Below are 17,305 nucleotides of genomic sequence, written 5' to 3'. Positions count from 1 at the left end.
TTATGTTGCATCTTTGCAATTCTGTATTCATCATACAAAAATACAATGATGGGAACTCAGAGTCCCGTCAGGGCTCTAGGGACCTGCGGGAGTAGGATTTTTTAGCTAAACATAATATTGTTTTACACTGAAGTATGGATATATCAATGATATATAACATGTTTATTGCCTAGTCTTTAATACTCTTTGGCAATTATATATAGTGACCACTCGCCCACCGCCTCCGCCCGTAATCAGTTATAATATGTATAACATAATATCTCCTTTTCAAGATGATAGTATACGGTGTAGCTCCCACACGGCTCTGCTTTCACTTTTGCTCTTCAAATAACGCTAAGTAAAAAAAAAATCACTGTATTCTATTCTCTGAGTGTCTGGACGAAGCTCAATGTTGGGCCCCAGACGAGCCCGTAACAGTAACAGGCGAAGGGGAAATAAACCAAACCAAAACAAAGGCACCAAAGGAAAACGACACCACGACAAAAACAGATGTAGACTTCGGAGACAGGGGCCATAAACCGACGGGAAAAAGCAAAACATTTTGATGGTTAGGTCATACTGGACAGGCTTTCATCACTGTGAATAGCTGTGAGACGCTTCCTTTGTTTCAGTTTGGTTTATTTCCCCTTCGCCTGTCATTGTTACGGGCTCGACTGGGGCCCAACATTGAGTTTCGTCCAGACACTCAGAGAATAGAATACAATGTTTTTTTTTTTTTTAACTTAGCGTTATTTGAAGAGTAAAAGTTAAAGCAGAGCTCCGTGGAAGCTATACCGTATAATCTCATATTTAAAAAGAGATATTATGTTATACATATTATAACTGATTACGGGCGTAGGCGGTGGGCGAGTGGTCACTGCGCGAACGTGGTGCTCCTTAAGACCCGGGTTTAAGTTCCCAAGCAAGCAGCTGACAATTTTCAACAATGACCGAGTGGAGGAAAATAACCCACATGCTGTCCAGATAATTAATCAGTCATACTTAAGCGAGTTTAGTCAAGATTAGCACCTGCGGGCAGCGTGGCAAGTCATATATCATAGCACCAATATTAAATATAATTCTCCCACGTCAGCAGCGGAGTGGAGCCGGCAGCAACCCACACAAGAGAGCCAACCGGCACTAAAGGAAGCAAAATAAACAACAATAATCGAGGGTTACAAAAAATGATAAAGAAAACAGTTGTTAGGTTTATCTCAGGACGGCTTCTAGGCGTCATTGTTTAAAAGCTCAGTCTGGACTTACAGTTTCCTTCCATATGAAGACTCCGTGGCTAGGTTTAAGGAAATGGTCATATTTGGCATTTTCATAATTATTAACTTTTAAGATGATGCCTGTGTATGACGCCATTGTAGTGATACTCGTATGTAAACATAGAGTCGGTAGAGCTTTTTGACTGCTTTATAGTTTTATTGAGAAAATGGGACGACTTTAAAGAAGATTTCGGAGGACTCCTTGGAGAGCTTTCAACACGCTCACCTTAACTGTAATCCTCTCCGAGACATCCTAGCAAACGTTACGCAGAAATATCAGGAGAAGCGTTGTCTTTACCAGGATAAATTCTTCTTCAGCCTTCTGCAGCTGCTGCACGAATACTTATGGACATGTTTAAAGCAGAAGATTCATCATTTTCAGTTATTAGTAATTCCCATTTACATTCAGTAGTTAAAGTCGATGGCTGTGATTTATAGAGCGCGACAGAGCAATGGTCTATAATGGGAAATAGCTTTGTTAAATTACCTTACTTACTGCAATGTGTATAACTCCACATTCTCCTGGTAAAGGCTTTGGCTGTCTCCTCAATTTCTGCACCAAAAGCTTCACTTTGCCGCCACGTCACTCCGACTTTTCCTTGACGTGGCCACGGAAAACGGCGGCAGAGACTGCCCTAAGAAGGCGACGCAGGAGAAGCAGCAGCACCAGTAGGGTCAGGAGGAGCAGACCCACCACATCCAACAGCAGGAACTCCACCCAAGACAGCTGGGCGGCCTGGCACCGTAGCTGCGGGGCCCCACGGTGGCGGATCACGTACTCCGTCCAGTACACGGCGCGCTCCTGTGGTGTCGTCAGCTGATCCCTCAACACCGACGACGTCGATGACACGCTCTCTTTGTACCTGAACAAAGACAACGCTGATTAAGCTGATGGCACAAGTGTATTGAGAATCCCACATAACATTACTTCCAATTAAGATGACGCCGTAGCAATTTTTTGTTTTGTTAGTGATTTTTATTGGAAACTATCAAACACTTTACTGTAAAAAAAAGATAATATAAAATAGGACAAACTTTGGATTGTTTATGAGGTCGATGAGAGCATCTACAATCCTGTCAGCCGTAAGTTCCTCCCAGCCAAGAATGCGACCCGAACCCGAGATCTCCATGAACTTGGCATTCCTCAGCTGGTTACCGAAGATAGGGAGAACGAGGAGCGGTGTAGCGTGGAAGATGGACTCCGTCAAACTGAGCTGGCCACCGTGAGACATGAATACCTTCACGTTGTTGTGAGCTGTGTAGAAACTGATGGATAGACAAATCTGTCAGGCATATTGGAAATATATTCATTACTGGCAAGATTTTTTTTATATCATGTATATTACTTCTACTCACCGAGGATGTCCTGCTGAGGAAGCCACTTGCTGAGCCTGACGTTGTCAGGCACTCCCTCCATCTCTCCCTCGTACTTCCAAAGTATTCTCTGTGGCAGTCTGCGGAAGGCTTCGAGGAAAGCCTGGCGGTACTTCGGCGGCATGGATTCACCGGCGGCAACAGAGCCCAGACTGAAGTAGACAGCGCCTGCGTCGCCCGCGCCTATGATCCACGACTCTAGATCCTGCAGTGTAGGAGAGATGCTGCCTAGCCAAGGAGGGTCAGGGAAGCTAGCTGTATTTTGTCTGCTGGTCGTGCATGATGAAGGGCATGGATAATGCCAAATTATTGTTGCTTACCTCTGGAAGGGGTTTTGCCGGGCGGCAGTGCATGGCGCCCACCTCCACCTGTGAGGGGAGCAGAGGCACCGCGTTGGTAATTGTGAAGTGAGTGTTCAACAGCGTCAGACTTTGGTTCCTCTCGATTTCCAGCAGCGGCGGCAGATCCGGGAATTGGGCTGATATCTGTGAAAGGAAGACTGTACAGAATAAGGAAACAGTGAATTTAGGTTTTATTGTGCCTCAGCTAGTCTGGGAAAATAAGCTTATTTTGGCGCTGAAAAAGGCTCTCAGAGAATGATTGAAACTTGGAAGAAAACTTTTTAAACATATTGGCAATGAAACCATTGCGTGAAATTCTAAAAAAAAAATGTCTTCTGATTGCCACCAGAGACCACATTATCCTTGCCACTACTGCAGGCGACTACCTTGAATCCTGCATCCTTCAACACCATCATTGTGGAAACTGATGTGGTGGTGTGATCAATTAGATGGAAGTGAATTTATATGTAAACTAATGATACCTCTTTTTGAATCTGTGGGACAATTTTCCAATTCCTCCAGTAGAAAGCAAAGTAGATGGTCATGGCCGTATTCTTCAGCCTCTGCCACACAGACATTGGGAACGGGGTGGTTTCCACAAGGTTTGGCACGTAGGACGGGTTGAGAACGTTGCCCAAGATGGCACTTTGTCGGGGGTCAACCCCGCAGGCGGCAACGGTGATGAATGGGACTTCATGTAGGAACGGATACACTAGCTGTGAACGAGACGGTACAGGTGTGTTTCTCTCTCTCTCTCACACTTACACACACACACACACACACACACACATCTCCGTGGTGCAACTGGTTAGAGCGCCGCGCTGCTAGGCTTCACGGCCAAACAGGCGGCGATTCGAGCCCCGTACAGGCCGGATTCTTTCTGTTGACTAGGAGTGGTTACTGTCCCCCCATGAGCAAGGGGGATGGGTGTGTGGTGTGTGAGGTCCTGTGTGTCCGTTTGGGCCAGTGCTTGGCCATCATTTCTACACAAAGTCCAAATAGCACAAAATAAAATTGTCATGTATTCTCTTTTTTGGTAAATTTGACTGTAAATGAACATATTTTTTCCTTAAAAATGTTAAATTTTGAATCAATACACAAATATTTCTCACTATCATTAATCTATAAAATGCTAACCAATTATACAGAAAATGATGTATTTAAATTAGTCAACAATTTATACCCGACCAGAAGTAATAAGCTTGACTTGATATGTCTTCAGTTTAAAACAGCTCTATATAAAAATAGTATTTTTATTCACGGGCCCAAGTTACTTAATTCCTTGCCGCTAAATAAAAAGGCTCTAGTAAAAAGAAATAATTATTAATTATATTATTTAAAAAAATAAATTAAAGATTATATTCGTCAGAATCATTAGTAGCTCTTTTTGTATCGCATAGCTTTCTTTTCTTAAAAAAATATTAATATTTACATTATTCTATAAACTTTGCCAAACCAAACCCTGTGGTGTCATCAGCAAACTTGTTAATGTCGCTGGCTTTACGGTAATCTTTCCTAGATCGTGTAAATTGTTGATGAGAAATAATGGATTTGTAAGTGATCTCTGACGCAAGTCAGGCAACGTCACCTCACTTATCTGAGTCTTCCGTATCTCGTCACGCGGCTCCTTTTTCATCCATCCCCTGATTCTTCTAATACTGAAGCAAGCTTTAATACTACAACCTCCCAAATCCTTTACTAAAATTGTATCTGTCTTTTGTTTCATTAGCGTTGTGTAGAATGGCAAAATATTATGGAAACCTGACGTATTCATTACAGAGCCTTGTTATGAGTCATGAATTTGAGAATGTTTCCTCAAGTCACTGCAAATAATATTTGCTATTACTTGCTACGTCATACTTGTATGCCGTGTAATAATGGGCGGTTTACCATCATAATAAATAGTGTATTGTAAATATGAATTTAGACGTAATTAAAGACAAAGTTACCAATTTGCTGAAATCCACCCAGAAAAGTGACCGTGGGAGGAGACCGTCATGATCGTCAGCCACACGGAGGATCACCGCGGCCCCTCGAGGCGCTCGTTGGTGGAGGGTCTGTCAAGCAGTGTTACCTTTACTCACCTCGTTGAATAAACTGTCGACCACAATGAGGTCAAAGTCTTTTCTTTTTCCATAGAGTTGTTTAACTTTTGGCACCTTATACAGTTCCCTGGCCAAGGTGGGCAGATAATTTTCAAACAGTGATAAGCTCCCAACTCCATCATTCCTCAGCGAGAACATAGAGGCGGTGGCTTCACTAAATGCTGATACTCCGTGGTTTATCTCAAGGATGTTTTGGTTTTCGGATGATTGCTGAAAACCGCTCAGCATCACAACCTGTGGGTAGAAAATTAATCTCGTTTTGAACAAGCATGTAATTGCTAAGGTTATACGAGGCCTTAAGTGTATTGCTGCTCGGAGCTTGCCTCACCTTGTGGCCACGGTCCGCAAGAGCCTCGGCAAAGGGCATGAACACATTCTTGTGACTTTTTGAAGAGGAAGTTAGAAGCATGAGGATCTTGTAGGACCTCTCGGGGGGTGTCAGATCCCCAGCGGCACCCCTCATCAGGGCTGCTGCCAATATGCATAGCGCCATCACCTTCATCTAGTCGAAAATAAAAACATCTTTTATGCAAGTAGTCAAAGACTTTGATGCTTATTGTCTTTCAACACTTATCTCTAAGAAATTTCAAATAGAACTCACTGTTGCTGCTGTGATATACGTGTTCCGCACTTTATCACATCCATGAAATAGATGTTACTGTGTCGCTGCACGGACGTAGTCGATGCATGTCGCAATTCCTATATCTTAAGCTTATCTTTGAATGGATGCAACATGATAATGCCAACGGAGGCAGAGAGCTCCAGGTACATTTACTCTTGCTGCCAAGGTTTATTGAATTTTCTATTCCCTATGTTCACACGCAGATCCTTTTGGAAGGGACAGACCTGACTGGATGAGTACCGCAGCGCACTCAACCACCCTGAGCTGTATCCTCCTTTCACTCTTCCTGAATAAATTTTCTCTCCATTGGACGTTCCAAATCCTGAGGACGGGTTAATACGCCCTTAACATCAGTCCTCCCACATGTTTGCCGTGTGTGGCGTCCTTGTAAAGCTGGGAGACGGAAGTTCTGGAGGTTGAGCGATGCTGTAGTAGTGTGCTGCGGCTAGCAACAGACCTCTTTGGTTCCTTTTCCAGCCAAGAAGTCTCTCCTTGTTTAGAGAGGTTAATCGGTTAGTCCTTGTCTGTGAGACCATGAGCTAAGCGGCCACAACTATGTCAGGTGGGAGCTGCGTATAGTATTCTGCTACCCCTTGATCTGTTGGGGTCACATGACCACCGATCAGCCTCACCCTCTAGGGCTCTGTGGTGGGTGATGGCGCAGGATAGTGAATATTTCAAGACATTTAAATAGCATTCATTATTCTGAAAAATCTGGGGTAGTAGAGCATCATTGCCCCGCCAACTACCCTCTCCCCAAGGGTGATGATAATGAGACACAAACTCGTTGAGTCGGGGCACGGGTTAATCTCCGGCGTGGTCTCCGAGTGGGTGCCTAGAACACACTGACCGAGGGATCAGCGACGACCCCATCTGTCAGCTGAACTCAGAAGGTTGAGAGTGGACATAGTGGGAATCTTGAGACGAGGAGACTTGGCAATGCAGAAATCAGTAGTGGGAGTTAAACCTACTAGTGGTTAGGCCAAAGCAACGGTGCCCGTCTCAAAGAAGCAGCTATAGCCACTTAAGAACATAAGAACATAAGAACGTAGAAGTCTGCAAGAGGCCGGTAGGCCTGTACAAGGCAGCTCCTTTGAACCTAAGGTCCCGTGTATCTAACCCCACCTAATATCGCTGTCCATGAATTTATCTAATCTATTTTTGAATGTGACAATTGTATTGGCACTCACCACATGACAGCTAAGCCTATTCCACTCATCCACCACCCTGTTAGTAAACCAATTTTTGCCTATGTCCCTGTTGAATCTGAATTCATCCAGTTTAAACCCATTACTTCGTGTCCTACCCGGTTCTCTTACCAACAAAACCTTATGAATATCCCCCTTGTTAAAGCCCTTCATCCATTTATAAACCTCGATCATGTCTCCACCCGATCGCAATCCTCTGTTGTTGGGGTCACTCTTGTTGATGAACGCATGATGCTGGTGAAGTTAAAACACACCTTGGACTTCATATCTCTTATTGCAGTGTACGCTCCTACCGAGATATGCGAACTTAAGAAAAAGATGTTATATTGCAAGCTCGACGCTATAGTCGACCAGTGGCCTCCGCGTGACACACTCATTGTCTTGGGCGACTTCAATGCATCTGCTGACAAAGAAAAAAGTGGCTACGAGTTATGTGTTGGTTCACATGGCTCTGGCACCAGAAACGTAAACAGTTCACTCTTTCTGAACTTTGCAAAGTCCAAAAGGCTGAGGCTTGCTTGTTCCTGTTTCCAGAGACGCGAGTCTCGCCGCTTTAGTTGATATAGCCCTACTGGCGGTGTGAGAAAAGAGATCGATCACATCCTTGTTAGTACTCGTTGGGGGGATCCTCCAGAACTGTAATGTTTTCCGGAGTGCTGAGTTCTTTGCGATCGACAATACACTTGTTGCATTAGGATACCCATCAAGTCCAAAAAATATTTAAGATGCAACCCTCCGGGGTTCCATCATGAGAAACAGAGAGATCAGGCGTGCGCTCAGGATTATGCATTGGCAATCTCAAATTAGTTTGAAGTTCTTGGAGCTTTGGAGGACCCTGGAGAGCTGTGGGATACTTTAAACGCGAAACTTTCAAAGCTGGCGAAGAGTGTATTGGAGAGCGTCCACGGTCTAGGAGTGGAGTTGCACTGGAGAACATAGAGAGTCGTTCTGCCAGGCTGGCTGGGGACTTGGAACGATACAGGACTCAAAACAAACTGCCCTATCCACTCTCACGCCGATGACTCTACTCTGCACTACTCAACTCTTTTGACAGAAGACCCTCCCAACAGGAACTATTTGATTCTAGACTGGAGGCTGCAGAACGCTTAACCTCAGACCTTACAATCATTTACAAATGAGACAAGAAGAAACTGGTGTCCTTGAATGATTAAACAACTCATTTCTCCACCTGTTGACTCGACACAATCTTCCAAACACCTATCTCATATTCTTCGATAACACTCAGTTGCCACCTTCTCCAATAAACATCCTCTTTCTATCTTCAACTCAAAATCTCAACTGGAAACCTAATTTCTTCTCTTTTACTAAATCAGCTACCTTGAGGTTGGGCGATCTGTATCGTCTCCGCCAATTCTTTTTCCCCATCCAGATGGTATCCAAATGCCTTGTCCGCCCTCGTATGGAATATGCATCTCATGAGCAAGGGGGCTTCACACACACAACTCTCTGCTCTCTAAGATAGAGAGGAGTCTAAGTATCTTCGTCTCATCAACTCCTCTCCTCTTACTGACAATCTTCTATCCCTTACTTTCCGCCGCTATGTTGCATCTCTTTCTATCATCTATCGATACTTTCATGCTGACTGCCCTTCTGAGCTTGCAAACTGCATTCCTATCCTCTTCCGCGGCTCCGTTACACTCAACTTTCTACTCAAGCTCATCTCTGTACTGTCCAAATCTCTTATGCTAGAGTTAACCAGTATCTGCATTATTTCATCCCCTTCACTGGTAAACTATGGGACAGCCTTCGTTCGTCTGTATTGCCTCCTGCCTATGACCTGACCTCATTCAAGAGGAGAGTATCGATACACCTCTTCACCCGAAAGTGACCTCTCTTTTGGCCACTCTATCACTATTTTATAGGGACAGCGATTAGAGGGCTTTTTTTTATTCCTCAGTTTTTTTTCTGCCTTTGAGCTTCACTGTAAAAAAAAAAGTTGTCACTCAACGGATTGGCTGGCCCACGGTGTTATTATGGACTTGCTCGACACGGATGTATGGCGTTATCGATATTGATGCAGGCGGACAAAGATTTGAATCTTTAAGTCGCTCATGCTCTCTCTCTCTTACTAACTATGAGACTGTGAGACATGGACACTAAATAATGATTCGGAGAGGTGCACCGATGCCTTTGGTACCACTGCCTCCACAAGATCATGGGGGTATCGCTGGAATAGGCTAGTGTCGATCCTTTGAAAACGTAATGAAACTGAATCGAGGCTTGTTATCATTTTAGTCCCTGAACGCCAACTCCGGATATATGGGCACTTGACACGCCTTCCGAACGTTGATCCTGCTTATACTTTTTTTTCTGTACGAGACAACCCTGGGTGGAGTAGCTCAAGGGGACGCCCACGTAACTCATGACTGGGGCAAGTCGATCGATCCTGCCGAGAGCAACTTGAAATGGATAGGGTGGCTACATTTGAGGTTGCTTGGGAGGACCGTCGGGAGTGGAGACGCCGAGTGAGTGAAGCAACGCGCCCCTGGGCGTATCCCCAGTTTGTTAAAGAATTATGTCCTTGTGCTGGTTGGCTGGTTATCTTGAGGGGCACTTGTCGTCGGGCTCAGACCGTTCGTATCGTCGGGTTTGTTTGAAGCATTGGCGTCGATTATCTCTATTCATATCATTTCCCGGTGCTCCACTTCACTGATTAAGTGACAGAAGCAGTGTCAATGACTTATTCATCTCGAGCTTGCAGCAGCTGCTATTTAGATATTTTTAAGATTCATTATCAATATGCTCTCACGAAAGAAAGATCAAATTACTCGTTGGAGTTTTGTTGTTCTGTAATGCAGTAACAAATGTGTCTGATTATTTATGCCTAAATGGGACGAGGTATGCCACGACTTGCAGGAATTACTGGCAAAAAATGCCTTCTTTTTTTGTAATATGATGATAGTTTTCTTGTCAAAGGTCTTCTGGATAAATTTGGATTGTAAACTATGCAGCCATCAAGATTATTATCCGTGCATGAAAACGTATTTGGAGGAGCGATGGACTGTGCTTTTTATTAGGTCTCTTGAACACAACCATATCTGGGCACGATAACAGAAAACCTTATTCCCGATACCCGATAACAAATAATGGAAAACCTTATCGGTGATAACCGATATTCGTTAACTGGAGACACAAATATAGGCGATAACCGATAACCGATACCCGATGAAAATCCACAATTCCGATACTAGCTAGCGATAAGTCCGATAGGCGAAAACGATACTATATTGATATTTCAAGTAAAAAAAAACATAGATGAATTCAAATTTTCATTATCTGTATTTTAGAAAACTTACAAAACCTGAAAACCACACATTGACACGTACATATGGACGGTAATACTAGAAACGCCTGAACCGGTGTTGTGTTATTTGGCGTCCCCACCGTCAAAAGCTGGCGCTTTTGTTTACAAACACTGGTTTCTCGTGAACTGGCCCATCACTACTTATTCATTTATTCTCACTTATCACCATTAACAATTTAACAGTCACTTTCGGTAAAGAAGCATTGAAACACTGGGAACCGGAACACTGGCACTCACTCCGTCACTCGAGACGCAGCTGAGAGGCCACGCGCCACGCTGCCACGTAATAACACAAGCCACTGGTCTCTGTTTGCGCTCTTGACAACGGGATCACAAATTTCAGGCAGTGAATAATAATTTTTTGGGCAAAGTTAAATGATTTTTCTCTTTGATATACGTATTGATTTTTGAGTCTAACATAAAAAAATAACCTAGTGTTTTAATGTTGATGATCTAAGTATGAAATCTCTTCACCGAAGATATTTCATACCCCAAGTTTTTTCATACAACACCGTGCGCCCGGGCCACACATGCGCAGTAGGGGGGTGGCAACGCTTTTTTTTTTTTTTGAGAGGCTGAAAAAAAACGATAATTGAGAAACATGCATAATAAAAGCTGCCCTCATTCATGATGGACGACAGAAGCTTAATTTCCCAAGTGTTTGATGTCAGAGTAAGGAAATTAAAGGTTTGCATTCGTAATGTTTAATGTTAATGAAGTACCGATAGAGTGGATTAGGTAGATAGATAGGAGTTGCAAGAAGTGCTCTGGGAGATGAACCAGGGGAACAACAGTATTAGTATATATAGCAGTAATAGTAATGATATATGAAAATGGGGCGCAAAATTATGAGGAGAAAATAATATTAGGAGGAAGAAGAGTAGGAGGACCATGCAAATTTTGGAAGAGGAGTAGAAGGAAGAGAAGGAGGAGGAGGAGGAGGAGGAGGAGGAGCCGGCAATAGTTCATCTCACTGTCACCACAAAATATCTTGGTGAGGACGTCATGCATTGGAGAGAGGGAGTCAGAGGCTGCTGCTGGTCTAAATTTAGCGGCTGCTGCCTTGCCCTCCCCCTCCCCCCCACTCCCTACACACTTTCTCTCTCTCTCTCTCTCTCTCTCTCTCTCTCTCTCTCTCTCTCTCTCTCTCTCTCTCTCTCTCTCTCTCTCTCTCTCTCTCTCTCTCTCTCTCTCTCTCTCTCTCTCTCTCTCTTCTTTTTACGCCATTTACCACACCGAGTCTCATAAGAACATACTGTAAGAACGTAAAGAGTCTGCAAGAGGCCGGTAGGCCTGTACAAGGCAGCTCCTGTGAACCTAAGCTCCCTTGAACTTAACCCCCCTAGCATCATTGTCCATGAATTTATCTAATCTATTTTTGAATGTGACTATTGTATTGGCACTCACCACATGACTGCCCAGCCTGTTCCACTCATCTACCACTCTGTTAGTAAACCAATTTTTGCCTATGTCCCTGTTGAATCTGAATTTATTCAATTTAAACCCATTACTGCGTGTCTTACCCGGCTCTCTTACTAACAGAACCTTATTATTATCTCCCTTATTAAAGCCCTTCATCCATTTATAAACCTCTTTCAAGTCACCTCGCACCCTTCGCCTTTCTAGAGAATGCAAGTTTAATTGTTTGAATCTTTCTTCGTATGGCAAGTTTCTTAACCCTTGAATCATCTTAGTCATCCTCCTCTGCACCGATTATAACATTTTGATATCCATTCTATAGTAAGGTGACCAGATCTGAACTGCATAATCAAGATGAGGTCTAACTAATGCTAAAGATAGCTTGAGGAAGACTTCGGCGCTTCTGTTGCTTACGCTCCTTGAAATGAATCTAGCTTGAATGCATTGTGCCCTTGGACGGAGATTAGAGCTCACTAAGGCCCCTGAATCCCTTTCGCACCCAAAACTGCTTATGGGAATGTCATTTAAGCAATAGTTATGTGAGGGGTTGTTCCTACCTACACTCAGAATAATACACTTCCCTACATTGAACTCCATCTGGCATTTATCCGCCCAGTCATACAATCTGTTTAGTTCATCCTGGAGAATGATAACGTTCTGATCCGACTCAGTTACTCTACCGATCTTGGTATCATATGCAAACTTACTGACATCACTACTAATTCCTGTATCTAAGTCCCTGATATAAATAATAAACAACAGTAGGCCTAATACCGAACCTTGTGGGACCCCACTCGTAACACAGCCCAAGTCAGATCTTTTACCATTGATTTGTACTCTTTGCTTCCTGTTGCACGCCTTGGCCTAGTTCAAAACTTTACCCTCTACTCCGTGAGTCTGTAATTTACAGTAAGCAACAGTCGGTGGGGAGGAACTTTGTTAAACGCTTTACTAAAATCAAGATAAATTACATCATAATTTTCATCTCTGTCTACCGCTTCAAATACTTTATTGAAGAAGGACAAGAAATTGGTGAGGCATGACCTACCTTTCGTGAACCCATGCTGCGAGTCGTGAATTAAGCTATGTTTATCTAGATGCTCCCGAATGTTCCTGGCTATTATGGACTCCAGCATCTTGCCTATAACCGATGTTAAACTAATTGGGCGATAGTTGGAAGCAGGTGACCTGTCCCCCTTTTTGAAAATCGGCGTCACATTAGCTACTTTCCATAGGCTGGGCACATAAGCAGTACTTACCGACATCTTAAAGATGTCGGTTGGTGGATGACTGAGTACCTCCTTGCATTCCTTTAATACTCGCGGAAATATCTCGTCTGGACATGGCGACTTATTTTGCTTAAGCTGATCTATCTCATCCTGGACTATCTGCCTGGTGATGATTATATCCCTCAATTTGTCGCTATCCCCGCCTTCGTACACCTGAACCCTTTCCGGAATAGTCGTTCGGTCCTCTTGTGTGAATACTGAAAGGAAGTAGTCGTTCAACAATGTGCTCATATTTTCGTAATTTTCCACTAGCTCGCCTGTGTTTGCTTTCAGCGGTCCAATTTTCTCCCTTGTTTTTGCTCTATACATCTGAAAGAAGCCCTTAGGATTACTTTTCGCCTCTTTTGCTATTTTAAGCTCATAGTTTCTCTTTGCTACCCTGGTGTTTTTCCTCACTAATCTAGATAGTTCAACATACCTACCCCTGAGATGTGTTTCACCATTCTTTATTTTCTTATAAATTCCCTTCTTTAAACCTATCTCGTGTTTTAGCCCACGAGTCATCCACTTACGGTCATTGTTTTCTTTTCTCAGTGTTCGCTGGGGTATATGCTGTCCCTGTCCCTCTGCTATTACTCTAACTAAATTATTGTAGGTTATTTCTTCTTGGTTCTCCTGGCTTTCCAACCCACAGTTCTGACCCTCATGAATCCCTAAATCTTCCCAGTTTACCTCTTCAAGAGGTCTTCGAAGCCCCTCGTAGTTTGCTCTTCTAAGATCTGGCACAAACACTGGGTTTGGTTCGCGGGTCACCGCCCAATCTAAGCTAAAACGAACCGTTCTGTGGTCACTATTTCCCAACTCTCCGCCCACCTCCAACTCACGTATCAAGTTTCCATTATTAGTTAGGACTAAGTCTAAAATGTTATCTCCTCTGGTAGGCTCAGTAGGAAATTATCTTGTATAACTTTGAGAAAATCCTCGGCTTCTAGGTCACCCACTAGGACTTCCCACTCTATATTCCTATAATTATAGTCCCCCCATTATGCATACATTTTTACTCCTGCTCGCCCTGCCAATCTCTTGTAGTAATATACTCGTGTCCTGCCTGTTAAAGCTGGCCTGTACAGAACCCCTGGAGTTAGTTTTTCTTTCCCTTTGTGCATGTCCACCCAAACTGATTTTGAATCGATGTTTGTTTTGACTGAATTGTTAATGGAACATTTTAGTGTTTCTTTACCATATAGCGCAACTCCACCTCCCCTTCCTCCCTCTCTGTCTTTGTGAAACATCTGATAACCCGTTATTTCAAATTCTGACCTAAAATTTCTATTGGCAGTGTCTATCCATGTCTCAGTGATCGCTATTATGTCAAAATTTTCTACACAAGCTTCACCCCTTAGTATGTCTCTCTTATTTCTGAGGCTCCTGCTGTTAGTATAGAAGATCCCTAGCCCGCCCTCTGTTATTTCCCTATAATTACTACTATAGTGAATCCACGAGGAACTGGCGGATTGGGGGGTTTCTGCGGGGGTCTCTCCTCCCGTACCACGCTGCCACATCTCTTGTCTCCAATTGTGGGATTAGAGTCAAGGTGTTAAGTGGACCACCATTAGCCTCCCTTCATTTCCTCCTCCTCTCTCTCTCTCTCTCTCTCTCTCTCTCTCTCTCTCTCTCTCTCTCTCTCTCTCTCTCTCTCTCTCTCTCTCTCTCTCTCTCTCTCTCTCTCTCTCTCTCTCTCTCTCTCTCTCTCTCTCTCTCTCTCTTCTTCGGGGACGAGAATACAGGCTGTCTTGGTGACCTGTTCGTCATGCACTCATGATCCAGTTTGGCGCAGACTCTTTCAGTAGTTCTTTCACTAACATTGGTGGCTCTTGCTGTTCTTGCAGTTGCTCTTGTGAGTGGTATGATAAATCCTCTGTTGTTTTTTTCGTCTAAAAAGTACTTGTGTACATTGTAAAGGAGTTCTTTCTCGCGGCTGTGCAGCCAACGACGTGGAGAGGCAGGGGGAGGGAGGGAGGGAGGGGAGAGGCAGAGGCGGGAGCGGGCCACCCATGGGCCCACCTGCTGACACTTCCATGACCTTGAGAGAAGTGACCTGGGCTCTGGATGTGTAGAATGACAACGTTGGAATACAACGCTGTCAAGTGTCGTGGTATTTATACAAAATATTTGTTATTATCTTAAAAACGAAACAATCTCAACGCTATATGACCTTATTGGATTATCCAATTATTTAATTACATTCATTTAAATGTAGTAAATAGCTGACATATGAGAGGAAGCGAGAAGTGTTGAGAGTGTGTGGCAAGGTGCGGGGCGGGGCTGACCCGCACCTCTCACCCCCCAATCCGCCAGTTCCTCCTGGATTGACTATAAGCTGACTGGTTGTATTCTGAGTTAGATGTCCTCTTCCATTTTTCCTCCCCCCCCCTCGTCTATACTAAAAAAATCCCTCAGGGTACTAAGTGCTCGCTCAAGGAAGTCTGAGAGAGCCGCAACACCCTTGAACGTCAAGTGTATCCCGTCCCGGGCGTAGAGGGCGTCGTTGCCAAAGAAGAGGTCCCAGTTGTCATCGAACAGCCACCCATTGCGCTCGCAGAGCTGCTAGTCCGTTGTTCACTGCTATCGCCCTGGACAGCCATCCATCGCCAACGCCCCTCCTCGGCAGGACGCCACACACCACCTGCGACCCACCAGCGTCCCGTATCCTACCTAACAATTCCCTAAAACGCCGGAGAAGGTCCTCGCTTGGCACGCGGGAAACGTCGTTTCCGCCTCAGCTGAGGAAGACAATAGGGTTCGATCCCTAACTTGCCATACACGCCTCAACCTGTCTGATATATGCCCACCCCTGCCCCTGGGAAACGGGAAACACACCCTCGGCCTGTTCTTATCCTTGGAGCAAAAATACCTGTCTACATAACGCACCTGACTATCACCAACCGCGAGCACCCAACGGCCAGGAGAGGGGCCAGAAGGAGGGGTGGGTGGAGGGGGGAGAGGAGAGGGGGGAGAGCGTTGAAGGTGGGGAGGAACCTGCTGTGAAGAACGAGGAGAAATTTTGGAAGCTGTGGTGGGTGGAGACATAGCTGGGCACGATAACAGAAAACCTTATTCCCGATAACCGATAACTGATAATGAAAAACCTTATCGTTGATAACCGATATTCGTTAACTGGAGACACAAATATAGGCGATAACCGATAACCGATACCCGATATAAATCCATAATTTCGATACTACCTAGCGATAAGTCCGATGGGCGAAAACGATATTATATTGATATTTCAGATAGAAAAACAGAGATGAATTAAAATTTTCATTATCTGTATTTTAGAAAACTTACAAAACCTGAAAACCACACGTTGACACGTACCTATGGACGGTAATACTAGAAACGCCTGAGCCTGTGTTGTGTTATTTGGCGTCCCCACCGTCACAGCTGGCGCTTTTGTTTATAAACACTGGTCTCTCGTGAACTGTGCATGCTCAGACCAGCAAGCGTAGACCTGTACACTCTCACAAAGCTTTTTAACCGTAATTAAGAGTTGCTGGAAGGCTGAATCAGACATACAGTACCACTACCACCATCCCCGCTGTTTCTAGAACGACACTCTGTACGAGTTGTATTCATATGTACAGAGTGTCGCTCTTGAAGCAGTGAGGATGGTGGTACTGGATGTCTGATTCAGCCTTCCAGCAACTCTTTATGTGTTAAAAAGCTTTGTGAGTCTGTACAGGGTTACGCTTACTGGTCTGAGCATGCGCAGTTAACGAGAGACCAGTGTTTGTTAACAAAAGCGCCAGTTTTTGACGATGGAACACCAAATAACACAACACCGGGTGCCTTCAATACCATGGCATGCTCACAAACGAATATGGAATATCAAATTTGAGGCAATGAATAATCATTTTGGGGGCAAAGTTAAACGATTTTTTTCTTTAATATATTGCTTTTTGAGTAACATAAAAAAAAATAACCTAGTATTTTAATGTTGATAATCTAAGTATGAAATCTCTTCACCGAAGATATTTCATACCCCGAAGTGTTTTCATACAACACTGGGCCACGCATGCGCAGTAGGGAGACATTTTTTTCTTTTCTGAGAGGCGGAAAAATGTAGCGATTATCGCTGGTTTGGTTTCAAAAGTAACGAAGATACCGATATATATTTAAATAAGTAGCGGATGGCCGATAACCCGATTTTGTTATCAACGATAAAGTATCGCGATAACTTATCGCGATAACGCCCAGCTATGGGTGGAGAGGAGGAGGAGGAACAGGAGAAGGAAGAGGGAAAGGAAGAGGAGGAGGGGGAGGAGGAGGGGGAGGAGGAGGAGGAGTGGAAAGGTGAGGGATGGGTGGCTGAGGGCTGAGAAGAGGGAAAAGGGGACAGGGAAGGTAATAGGTGGGAGGTGGAGGCGTGAAA

The 17,305-nt window shown here is 44.2% G+C and overlaps 1 protein-coding gene across 6 annotated transcripts in view; it reads right to left on the bottom strand.

Annotated features, from left to right (window-relative positions):
• Window positions 1-17,305, bottom strand: part of LOC127004982 (UDP-glycosyltransferase UGT5-like) — a 32,679-nt gene continuing 15,374 nt past the window's right edge. For 3 of the 6 annotated variants that reach the window (XM_050873391.1, XM_050873372.1, XM_050873383.1), the window contains exons 2-8: window positions 5,399-5,572; window positions 5,050-5,304; window positions 3,448-3,681; window positions 2,945-3,109; window positions 2,607-2,829; window positions 2,286-2,505; window positions 1-2,113 (exon numbers count right to left, since the gene is read on the bottom strand). In XM_050873391.1, the coding sequence (XP_050729348.1) occupies window positions 1,834-2,113; window positions 2,286-2,505; window positions 2,607-2,829; window positions 2,945-3,109; window positions 3,448-3,681; window positions 5,050-5,304; window positions 5,399-5,572 (1,551 nt within the window). In that variant the 3' untranslated portion in view covers window positions 1-1,833. Of the gene's footprint in view, window positions 2,114-2,285; window positions 2,506-2,606; window positions 2,830-2,944; window positions 3,110-3,447; window positions 3,682-5,049; window positions 5,305-5,398; window positions 5,593-5,671; window positions 5,920-17,305 lie in introns of those variants that run through there. The other 3 variants (XM_050873398.1, XM_050873409.1, XM_050873417.1) reach the window with 3 other exon arrangements.

Source organism: Eriocheir sinensis, chromosome 3 (genome assembly GCF_024679095.1).
Source record: "Eriocheir sinensis breed Jianghai 21 chromosome 3, ASM2467909v1, whole genome shotgun sequence".
NCBI classification, from domain to species: domain Eukaryota; kingdom Metazoa; phylum Arthropoda; class Malacostraca; order Decapoda; family Varunidae; genus Eriocheir; species Eriocheir sinensis.
This window is presented reverse-complemented; position numbering and strand designations above follow the sequence as displayed.